This window comes from Heptranchias perlo, chromosome 21, assembly GCF_035084215.1.
Source record: "Heptranchias perlo isolate sHepPer1 chromosome 21, sHepPer1.hap1, whole genome shotgun sequence".
Classification (NCBI taxonomy): Eukaryota; Metazoa; Chordata; class Chondrichthyes; order Hexanchiformes; family Hexanchidae; genus Heptranchias; species Heptranchias perlo.
Genome location: NC_090345.1, coordinates 13,298,600 through 13,310,637, shown reverse-complemented (window position 1 = coordinate 13,310,637; position 12,038 = coordinate 13,298,600). Strand labels below are relative to the sequence as shown.

At 39.6% G+C, this 12,038-nt stretch overlaps 1 protein-coding gene across 2 annotated transcripts in view; it reads right to left on the bottom strand.

Annotated features, from left to right (window-relative positions):
• The window catches only part of rbm20 (RNA binding motif protein 20), a 191,741-nt gene that overhangs the window by 67,300 nt on the left and 112,403 nt on the right, over positions 1-12,038 (bottom strand). For both annotated transcript variants that reach the window (XM_068002111.1, XM_068002112.1), the window contains exons 3-5: positions 8,072-8,133; positions 6,006-6,091; positions 5,090-5,190 (exon numbers count right to left, since the gene is read on the bottom strand). In XM_068002111.1, the coding sequence (XP_067858212.1) occupies positions 5,090-5,190; positions 6,006-6,091; positions 8,072-8,133 (249 nt within the window). The remainder of the gene's footprint in view (positions 1-5,089; positions 5,191-6,005; positions 6,092-8,071; positions 8,134-12,038) is intronic.

Below are 12,038 nucleotides of genomic sequence, written 5' to 3'. Positions count from 1 at the left end.
TCTATTACGGCAATGCTAACTATATCGTAGGAGCTTTAAAACTGCAATGTTGATTGTATTGTAGGAGCTTTATTACTGCAATATTAACTGTGTAGCAGTAGCTTTATTACTGTAATATTTACTTTACACTGCTGAAACAAACATAGAATTTACAGCACAGAAACAGGCCATTTGGCCCAACCAGTCTATGCCAGTGTTTATGCTATACATGAGCCTCCTCCCACCTTACTTCATTGAACCCTATCAAACATTTAACATTTTAAATAAAAAGTAAAAAGTTTTAAAAACCTAATAATGGGATGAATTATTCTTATTGCCATGTGTACAAATATTATAAATGCATTAATTAAATTCTTTTTGAACATACTTATGATGTCACTATACATGGGGTCGAGGACAATTTTTCCCCTTCCCTTATTTTCCATCTGCAATTTCATAGCCCAGGAAGGTAAGCGGTCCAGATTCCCGAGAATACAATCAATTTGTCTTATACTCATTGATTGATCACATAGCGTGTTGTCATCAGCAAATTTTGTAATATTACAAGATGCATGCTCTTCCATTTTATTTACGAATAGTAGGAAAAGCAGGGGACTTGGAACAGATCCTTGCAGAACTCCAATGGTCACTGCTCCCAGCCAGAGCTTTTTCTATTTGTCATCACCTTGTGCTTTCTATCAATGAGCCAGGTATCAATTCTATCATCCTTATTCTTCATGGCGGTGCATTCAGTCGGACAATCGTGCAGATGGAAAATAGTTACAGTTAACCAAATATGCACGGCCCGCAGTCAAATGTGGCCTATATTCTCAATCTGCAGAAAACCTTACTTGTCGTGTTATACAAGTCTAAAAAGATTACCGAACAATTTTACAGGAACAGTGATATCCCTTAAAAAAAGCTTTAGGCATTTAATTTTAAATAACGTGAAAATCTATTTGCTTATGAACCTTAGGCATAACTTTTCTACGTTGGAGGGTACTTTAATTTAAAATTATTTTTTGTAAACCTGGCAATGTTTCCTGCGTGGACTTTCCATATGCTGGCAGTCATTTCCGTTGTTCACCAAGCAAGAACCTCCCGTAGATCTGAGAGCAGTAATTTTATAACGATGTTATAACCGGGTACGGTAGCATAGTGGTTATGTTACTGGGCTAGTAATCCAGAGGCCTGGACTAAAATCCAGAGTCATGAGTTCAAATCCCACCACAGCAGCTGGCAAATTTAAATTCAATTAATTAATTAAATTCAATTAATTAAATAAAAATCTGGAATTAAAATACTAGTATCAGTAATGATGGCCATGAAACTACTGGATTGTCATAAAAACCCATCTGGTTCACTAATGTCCTTTAGGGAAGGAAGCCTGCTGCCCTTACCCAGTCTGGCCTATATGTGACTCCAGACCCACAGCAATGTGGTTGATTCTGAAATGGCCTAGCAAGCCACTCAGTTGTAAAATCTCACTACAAAAAGTCATCAGCACTGTGGGAGAACCATCACCACACAGACTGCAGCGGTTCAAGAAGGTGGCTCACCACCACCTTCTCAAGGGCAATTAGGGATGGGCAATAAATGCTGGCCTTGCCAGCAACACCCACATCCTGTGAATGAATAAAAAAAAATATATACCTGCCTATCTATCCATTGTGTTTAGCACATATTTGGCCCTCATACTTTGGAATTACATAGAATGTACAGCACAGAAACAGGCCATTCAGCTCCACACGAGACTCCACCCTCGCTACTTCGTCTAACCCTATCAGCATACCCTCCTATTCCTTTCTCCCTTATGTGTTTATCTAGCTTCCCCTTACATGCATCCATGCTAGTCACCTCAAGTACTCCTTGTGGTAGCGAGTTCCACATTCCAACCACTGTCTGGGATCGTACTGTACAATTCACACTTTGTAACACTTATGTTAAAATGTTGCATTTATTGAAACAGTGACCAATCACAATTGAACAGATGCAGGATGTACCATTTGACACATGGCAAGTGGGAATGAAAACTACCAATCAGCAATATCAATAAAATGTCTATTCAAAAATTGCAGTCAGCATCTGATACCAATAACATAGATCAGTAAGGAAATTAACCAGATCACTCCAAAGATTTTTTCAAAATCCTTTCAGCAACCATCTTTCTCTCTACACTTAACTGAGGACTTAGTACTGGTTGTAATGTTTGTAACATAATAAAAACATTAAAAATGACAACATTTATGAGAAAATTATTAAACTTACATATACAATAGCAGAAGTACACTCTTCGCCTAGGGCTCTGAACTATGAAAATGATAACAGTAACCCAGGGGACATAGTCTTGTGGACAAGCAGAAATTTGGGCCCCGATTTTCTGCGAGCTTCTCCCGTTCTCCTGCCTGAACTTCAGCAGGAGATCAGAGCAACCCCAGAGAAACAATGTAAATCACTGTTTTTAATCATTTATACCGTTTCCTGGGGGAGGGGGACGGTTCTGCCAATCACCCACCAGAGAACCCCTGCGGAAAGTCCAGGCATTGGTCTCTTTAGGTCTCGCCTTATCACTGCCAGCAATAATCAAAAATAACATTAGAGAGTCCAGCGTAAGAAAAAGCCACATGGAGTAACAAGCCCACTTCACCTGGAGCCTATGTATGATTATTTTATCATGGCCATCCTTCCACACCAGATGTTGATCCCATACTTTAAGGATCACTTACTTAGCTTCTTTCCCTATTTCCCCTGAAAAAAGATCAAACAATGTTATTAATAACTCTAGAATCCTCAATTCCCCTTATCAATGGAATGACAACAAAATTTAGCCAGCCGATCAATAATACCACTGACTCACCCACCTGCCCCTTTTGACCAGTTTACGTCGTCCATAGTTCCCAGTAGAAGCTCCCTACCACCAACGCTTAGAGAAAGGAATAAATCCCAGACTTGGCAGCTATCTATTCACCATTTTTCTAGCAAATATAAGTTACCATCGGTTGATGTGAATACCTGATTTTTAAGGTTTAAGGACTCAAAAAATGAAGTGTAAAAAATCTTAATGCTCATCCCTAGCCACTGTCAAAGGACCATGTATGTATAAGTTACGGCTCAAGATGTATTAATTGTAGACCCCAAGAGATCATGACCCATCTAAAAAGGGCAGATTGTAAATAGCATCTGGCTCGCTCATTGTTGTTTATGACTAGGCCATAAAAAATGATGGGGTTGTAAAAAGATACATTAAGTTTCTTTATATATAACTACAGCTATAAATTACAGGTTATTTGATAATCTGCACAATAAAAGCTTATATAAATAGGATAGGGATACAGTTTTTTCTTACCCTTGACATGTAAATTTTAAAACGTTAAATAAAAAAGACAGATACTAATGAAATCAAATGGAGATGACTAAGAACTATTAAATTCTGTTTAGTACGGATTTGCATGTGATTCATTTCCAACCAGTCGATGTGCTGAGCAATATTTTAACAAAACATATGCATAAAAATGCACATCCATAGTGCAGTGTGAAACTACAACAACAACTTGCATTTATATAGCGCCTTTAATGTAGTAAAATGAACCAATAAGCTTCACAGGAGCGATTATCAAACAAAATTTGACACCGAGCCACATAAGGAGATATTAGGACAGGTGACCAAAAGCTTGGTCAAGGAGGTAGGTTTTAAGGAGCACCTTAAAGGAGTAGGGAGAGGTAGAGAGGCAGAGAGGTTTAGGGAGGAAATTCCAGAGCTCAGGGCCTAGGCAGCTGAAGGCACAGCTGCCAATTCTACTGCATCCTTGATGATCTGCCATAATGGAACGGAACTCAGTCTCCTGGCTGGATAATGTACAATCCTCAAAGCAATAGCTGCTCTGACTTCTGAATGTTTTGTGTCTCGTTTCCTGCTTGCTTGCATCCTATCCAGCAGCAATTACCTCTGTTGCTCCTGCTGACTAGATTGTTGCCACTAAGCTCACAGTTGGTACATTTTGAAAGAAAAAAAGTGCCAGCAGATCTGACTCCTATGTATCTCCCGACTGTCATGAATATACTTGCCGATAATTGAAAACATGAGTAACCGAGGTACAGATTATCAATGACCCAATGTCCATGAATGACACAATATGCCCACTTCAGAGATGCTTATGTCCCTAGGAATTTAATGGCCCTTCTTCACAATGGTACATGCCTTAGATAAGATAACCTTGGATCTGAAGAAGTTGACATTCTCTTCAGGAAGGCCTGTAGAATTAACGAGCAGATTATTTACCAGAAGTCAAGCAAAGCTCCCATGAAAAGCCAGGAACGGAATTTAGTGAAAAATTGCTAACGCATTCAACATGGTGTCCAAGGTCTATTGAGGCACTGGAGATCTTGCAAAGGAATGGTATAAAAAATACAGATGCAGTGAGGGGGTGGGGCTATGGTGGAGAAGCAATAAATCTTCAACTCAGTAGGAGGCCTGTGTCACAGAACACCTGCTCTCATAAGCAGTGACCTATGGGGAGAACATGGCTAGTTTAGAAGTGATTCCAGGAATACTCTCGTCACAACCTTCATCATTACTAAAAAATGTTATACAGCTACAGTGGTGTCATTTTTTTCCCCCTTAAGCCTCTGTGAAGCACCTTGAGATATTTTTCTACATTAAATGCAAGTAGTAATACTAGTAATAGTAGCAGCAGTAGCAGTAGTGGTTATAGTTATGGTTATGCTTATGGTTATGGTACAGGACTAGCAACCCAGAGGTCATGCGATCAAATCCCACCATGACAAGTTGTGAAACAGAATTCAATAACTTGTGAGCTAGAACCATAAAAATGACCATGGAAGCATTGTCACAAACATCCAACTGGTTCATTAGTGTCCTTTGGGGAAGGGAACCTGTCACTCCCCGACCCATGATTGTCTTTTAATAGCCTCTGAAGTAGCTTAGCAAGCCACTCAGTTGTGAAACAAAAATCTCTATGAAGGCCCACCACCCTTGTACAGTCTAGCCAGCATTGCCCACATCCTGAGAACAATTTTTTTTAAAAATAAGCAAGTAGAAAATGATGCTAAGGTGACTGTGTAACTGTTGGGTATCTAGGAACGCAGCTACCTTTGACCCAGAAGGTGTTGAAGAGAATCCATGACTTGGTTGGGGAAACATCCTCATTGAAGTAACAGACAAGTGAGATTGACTGTTATCTGATGGAAAGTCTGAAAGATAAAGCACAATAACGTGAAGTAAAATTAGAGAGGTTCATCAAATACCAGACAGGTGTACAGTGCCACTCTGGGCCCTGTAATACCGCATCAGTAAGCTTATGAACAATAAAGAGCCAGGGAACAGGGAATTCAGGACCAACCTGCAGTGCTACATAGTAATGGAATGTGGATTCCTACTTGGTATCCCCACACGACTAGTTCCCACCTCACCCATCCTTTCTGGGGTAGTGCTCAGCAGAGAACAATCACTCCTCCACAGGGAAGGAGAGTGGAAAATGTGGTGGGAGCGTCCACACTGTCATGTTTAAATTAATTCCAGGTAGGTTTAAAAAGTGTCTCGGAGATCCATGCAGCATCATACTCAACCAAGGTGAGACTACCTGCACCGGGAGGTCTTGCAGAGTCAGGGTGGCCCCTAACTCTGCATGTTATACTGCAAGTTTAACATCACGGTGATAGAAATCGCACCCTTACATCACCATTCAACTAGAGAATTTCAACACATATGGTTCATTGAACTACAGACAGATGACTTTATGGAGATTATCTTGCTGCGCTGCTCATTCTTTCCACCCAATCTACTTACAACTGTTAAAAATGCTTTTCACATTTTCCTCCAGCGACAGCACTGTTATTAAGGACTTGTTATTAAATTCAACACAAAGCTGTGTTTAACACTATCCAGCAAGGCACAGTGAACATTACATGCACTGTAAATTATATTTAACTTTGACTGATGACACACTGCCTAATTTTTTTCTGCACCAAAGGAGCGCACAGATATATAATAGATTTAGATCGATTACCTGAAGGATTCAAAACTGTACTGGTTCCACATGAGTTAACACCTCCATTTGTTGATCTTGTAAAATTAGTTGACCCGATGCCTGAACTAGGATTATAATCAAAACGTACGATAAAAATGAAGTAAGAACACCACAGACAGAATGGCAGAAAAACATAGATGCACTCAGACAACCTCATCGCTGGCCCAGATATCTCAGAAACTGTAAAGACATAGATAAACTCATTATTCCTCTGAGTTCCATGTATTTGCTGGGGAAGAACAAACTGTTTTCCTACACTGTAGTAAGGAAGATGCAGATGGATAAATTTTACTTATTGCCTATATAACAACAGTGACTATGCTTTAAAAGTAATCCAATGGTTGTAAAGCACTTAGGGGTGTCTTATTTCTTATTTTCAGAATTTGTAGAATGGAAATTGTTTATATAAAATCATTCAGATAGATATTTTTGTGTAAAACTAAACCCTAACATTTGTGGATAAACTGAAGGGACCACTTACCAGTACACTGAGCCAGAAATTGCTCCTGAAATAACGGAGAAGCTCACCAGCGCTCTCTGTTTTTAATGGTGAATTGAAGGAACGAGTGCCCATGTTTGCACATGCGCATTAAAATGCGAAAATCGTGAACTTGCTCCCATTGGTTCGCCGGCAATTTGACAACTTCGAATTAAAGGGCCATCGCACGCTGCAATCGTTGAAATCACTGAAAAATCACAAACTTGCTCATCTGCCCAGCTGGAAAGTAACTAATTACGCCACCAAAAGGTATGCTTAAAACTATCAGGTCTAAACTAAGTTTTAAAAGCGTGGTTAGTCTTAATGACTGCCAAACAACTAAAAATTAAATTTTAAAAATGTGGAGTCTCATATTATTCCTTATTTAATAACTTTTGGTCATTAAAAAATGTAAAAATTAAAAAAATATTTTTTTTTTACTTTTCCCTTCTGTCTCTTTAATTTAATTCAATTGTTTCTTTGCCTTTTTATTAAAAAAAATTAAAATTTTTATTTACAATGACTTCCAGAATACTAACTTTAAATGAATGAAGTCTGCTCGCCTGCTTGTGGGCGTGACTTCACTTCCTGACAGATTTTGTGGGCGTGTCTTCTATTCTCACAGACTGTTCCATGCACATCGACTTACCCTGCTCAGAGGCTGGGTTAATAGCGCACAATTTTTTAAAAGTTCAAAATCAAACAAGTTGATGCCACAGAGCCCGTTGTAAGTACATTCGTTAATTTAAGTTGCAGGAGCTGCGGTGAGCGTTGCCATGCTGCTCTGCGCAAGTTCTGGCCCCATGTGTTTTATTGTCTGTGTCTCGTTGAGTTTATGTCATGACTACCTGATGATCATGCAGGTTTTTCTAGACCAGCTTTGAACTGTGCTAACGGGCCTATTTTGCAGCACTTTCTCTGGTAAAAACTTAACTTATAGAAGTGGACCCAAGATGGGGGATGTACATCCATTAATGTGTTTTGGCACTTAGTGGTGATACAGGCCTGTGCCAGCAATTCCCCATACAGTAAATTGCTAATTATGATATCATAGAGAGATTAGAGCAATAAAATATATATCAAAGAATGGATATGAAGCTCTTCTCCCAAAGAAAGGGAAGGAAAATCAGACGGAAAGTAAAGCCATAGTTAGTAGTGTATTACGGAGGACAGAGGTCTGGGAACAGGTTACCAAACCAACTTTCTAAAGTGATGGAAAAACAATGGAAAAGGGGGGAAGGATAAATGAAAGAAAACTTATGTTTGCAGTGATGCATGAACAAAATGCCCCTGGAACTGGAAATGATACAACTGAACTTCTCAAATATAGTGCTCAAAGAATTACAGGGGGCATTACTTTCTGAAAATGCAAGCGTGTCTAACATAAGCAGCATTACTAAGATGGGCACAAACCAAAAGCTCACAGCGGTGAGTGATCTGAAAGATAATCTATAATAGTGACTAAGGGAGATTTGCTCTTAAGTATCTGATCATTGGTCCGTGTGGATTACAAGAAAAAGTAATTATGTAACAGCCACAAACTAAGCTAATCCGGATGGTTACTTACTTTTCAGAGAAGAGTGTACAGTTCTGGATGTGATGCTTTCCATTCACATGATGTTCCCAGTCCTGCCAATGTAAAGGAGAAGCAAATACATAAGATTATACATGTGATTATACATTGCTATAGAAGCTTGTTAAAGGGGGTTAGATGCCCAGAATGTGACCTAGCTGGCTTTTTTTAAAACTGAACACTAGACTGATTTTCCACTCCAAGCACTGTCTGGGACAATTTGAGTGGAGTGCACCAGATATCCACTCTGCCGGGACCAAGAGCTCGGCATTCAAACTTTCTCTTGGGCATAATTTACCTACTTCAGGCCTGCACCAGATGCATCATTAGGTACAGGTCCACAGCGAAGAGGAAGTCCGGGCACATGTACATCGCTAAGGATAGATGACAGGATGCCTATGCTGCGATAGTAAAGTTACATTTCTTTACAATTTGAAGGAAAGTGGGGGGAGGGGAAATTTGTGGAAAAGGGAGCAAGAAAAAAAGAAAGCTACTTTATAACCCAAGGAAGCGAGCTTTGAGGTCTTCAAAAACTTGTGGACAATGGAATGAGGTATCTGCTGCTCGTTAAATCTTTTGCACTATTCCCACCTTCCGGGTAATACAGCATTCTCAACCCTCATTGGCATAGACCAACTATATTCAAACTGATTTTAAGAGTCAGCATCGAACATGTGATTACAGTAATAGAAAAAGAAAATTGCCACATATTTAGAAAACAAAGGCAAATGACTGCTGGGAGATTACATCTCACCAAGCACAGAAGTGTCAGGTGAGCTTTGAGATGGAAAGTTGCAGATTTAATGCCTTCCACAACACCTAAACATATCATCTAAACTGAGACTCCAGTGTCATGTTGAAAGAAACTAAGGCCCTGTCTACTTGTTTAGTCTTTGTTAAAGATCCCACATTGCACTAATCCAGAGAAGAGCAGATAGTTTTCCTGGTGCCTTGGCCTACATTTCTCCCTCATCCATTAACTGGTTGTTACAAATTTTGGGTCTGCCTTAGATATTTGATATGTTGATAGGGTGAGATGAAGTAAGGTGGGAGGAGGCTCGTGTGGAGCATAAACACCAGCAGAGAGCTGTTGGGCTGAATGGCCTGTTTCTGTGGTGTAAATACTATGTAATACTATGTATCTATGTAATATTTTCTCAGGTCAATGTCACCAGTCTCTGCCATAAGCAAACCCACATCCCTCATGATCAGATTTTACTTTCACTGCCCAACTGACCCGAAACATGTGTCTCCGTTCTTTTGTGGCCCCTCTTAACGGGACGTCTGGCAGTTTGACCCCTGACTCCTTCCCTATCCAGAGGTTGGTCAGTAGAGTTGCCATCGACCCCTCTGGATGAAGACCCTTTGAAACTAGCTCTTGTAAAACTTACAAGGTAGACATATTCCAACACCTAAGGGAGAAGGTTTACTGGGATGCTTTTTAATCAACTTTCATTGTCTGAGACCATCTGGACACATACTTTGTCTGACACCTGGACCACGATTTTAACATTGAAAAACGGGTGGGTTGGGGGCGGGGGGGGCATTCAAAATCGCAGCCATTTCAGACCCGCCCCCAACCCGCCTCCAAACCACCCCCTCTCCCTGGTTGCTCTCCCATCCAACTGAGACCAGCCTGTCAATCAGGCCAGCCAGTCGGACAGCAAACCGACAAAAAAAAGATATCCTTACATCAAAATCATAAGGACGCCCGGGAAACCCGTACTTCTGGGAAACCCATACTTCAAGGTTTCCCGTCCGCAATTTGACCCCTCCAACCCCTTCCTGGCTTCGGGTCAAAATCACGCCCGTGATCCGTATCCCCAGCAGATGGCTGTACTTCAAATTTAACCACTTGAGGGCAAATTTTAACTTAAAAGCACATTTTAATCTAAATAACACCAACCCCATTCCCCCGTCAATGCTAAAGTGATCAAAAATCCCAAAACACAATGGTCAGTCATCGTAAGCTGTGAGCAAAATGGCTGCTGATTTGCCTATATAACAACACTCTCCGTATTTCATTGTATGTGAAGTACTTTGAGATTTTCGAGAACTGTGATCGGGGCTATATAAATGCAAGTCTTTTTTTCACTTTGGAGAATTATTATTATATGAGGATGGGTAGAACTTGAACCAAAGATGTCTTCTTACACATTTGAATACATAATAACAACATAAGTGGTGCTGGATCTAGTTCTGGGGAATGAAGTTGGGCAAGTGGAGCATGATTCAATGGGGGAGCACCAAAGCAAGGAAGTTATGTTGAACCTTTATAAAACAATGGTTAGGTCACAGCTGGAGTATGTTTTCAATTATGGGTACCACACTTTAGGAAGGATGTCAAGGACTAAGAGAGAGTGCAGAAGAGATTTACTAGAATGGTGCCAGAGATGAGGGACTTCAGTTATGTGGATAGACTGGAGAAGTTGGGGTTGTTTTCCTTAGAGCAGAGAAGGGTAAGAGTAGATTTGATAGAAGTGTTCAAAATCATGAATGGTTTTGATAGAGTAAATAAGGAGAAATTGTTTCCACTGGCAGAAGGTTCGGTAACCAGAGGACACAGATTTAAGGTGATCGGCAAAAGAACCAGAGGCAACAGGAGGAAACATTTTTTAAGGAACGAGTTATAATGATCTGGAACGCACTGCCTGAAAGGGTGGTGGAAACAGATTCAATAATAACTTTCAGAAGGGAATTGGGTAATACTTGAGAGGAAAAAATTTACAGGGCTATGGGGAAAGAGCAAGGGAGTGGGACTAATTGGATAGCTCTTTCAAAGGGCCGGCACAGACACAATGGGCCGAATGGCCTTCTTCTATGCTATATCATTCTATGATTCTATGATACTAAGTTTCAATATGTAATTCATTATATGTGACCTCTAGGGAGATACGAGAAAGCGTTAAATAAATGCTCATCAAGTCTTCCTATATATATTTGTGATCTTTCCAACTACTGTATATTTTTTGCATATGAGGTAAACTTCCAATTTTACTGCAATCTATGGGTTCTTTATTTTACACGCCAACAGAGGTCAAAGGATAAAGGTCAGCGTTATCCCATACATTTCGTAAAATCAAATAAAAGGCCTGAATAGACTGAGAAAAGAGCAGATCATTAGCGGGTTCACTTTTAAAGTCACATTCACGCAAATTCAGTTCCAGTCATGGCGAGTCTTTTTCCAGCTGTTTGGAATTCTTTCATGAAATCAGATGACTTGTTTTTTTAAAAAGTCTAAATAAATTTACATCAAGAAGAATAATGCTATCTTCTCAGTGATTGTTGCAATCTAAATGACGGCATTTCTTTTTCTCAATCAAATCACAACCATTACCCTGTAGATATAGTAATAAGCGGCTTCACGGTGACCCTACTCATATGAAACTGTTGTGTGCAAAATCTTGGTGTTGACTAATTTACTGACTGGTTTTCTTGTGAAATTATTTGAATTATGATGATCAGTAAGGGTGGTTATTTAGGATTGCTATTTAGGCATTGATAATTAGCTGGAAAATTCTGGAAAACTAGTAGATGATAAAAGTGTTTCACTTGCTTTAAGCATGATGTTGTAAATTCATGGAAAATAGTCACAAAGCAAACTGATAGATTTTGTGTGTGTGTGTGTGTGTGTGTGTGTGTGGCGGGGAAGTCAATGACACAATAATGATATATGGACTCAGAATGGAGTGAGCTTGATGGGCTGAATGGCCTTTTCTCATTCCAGATTTCTTCTGTTCTCACATTAGCCATCTCATTTATTTTGCTCTATGTATGTACCAGATTTCAGGATTTCCAGAGATAGTCAATATTCTAACATTGGTCAAAAAACTTTTTGACAATAAAAATCTAGCCAGCAAAACATCAATTAAATGAAACCAGACTTCTTTGATTATTTATATTTATCAAATGAATTTAATCTAGTCACTCAAGAAAACATCATCAACTTCATGTAAGTAGA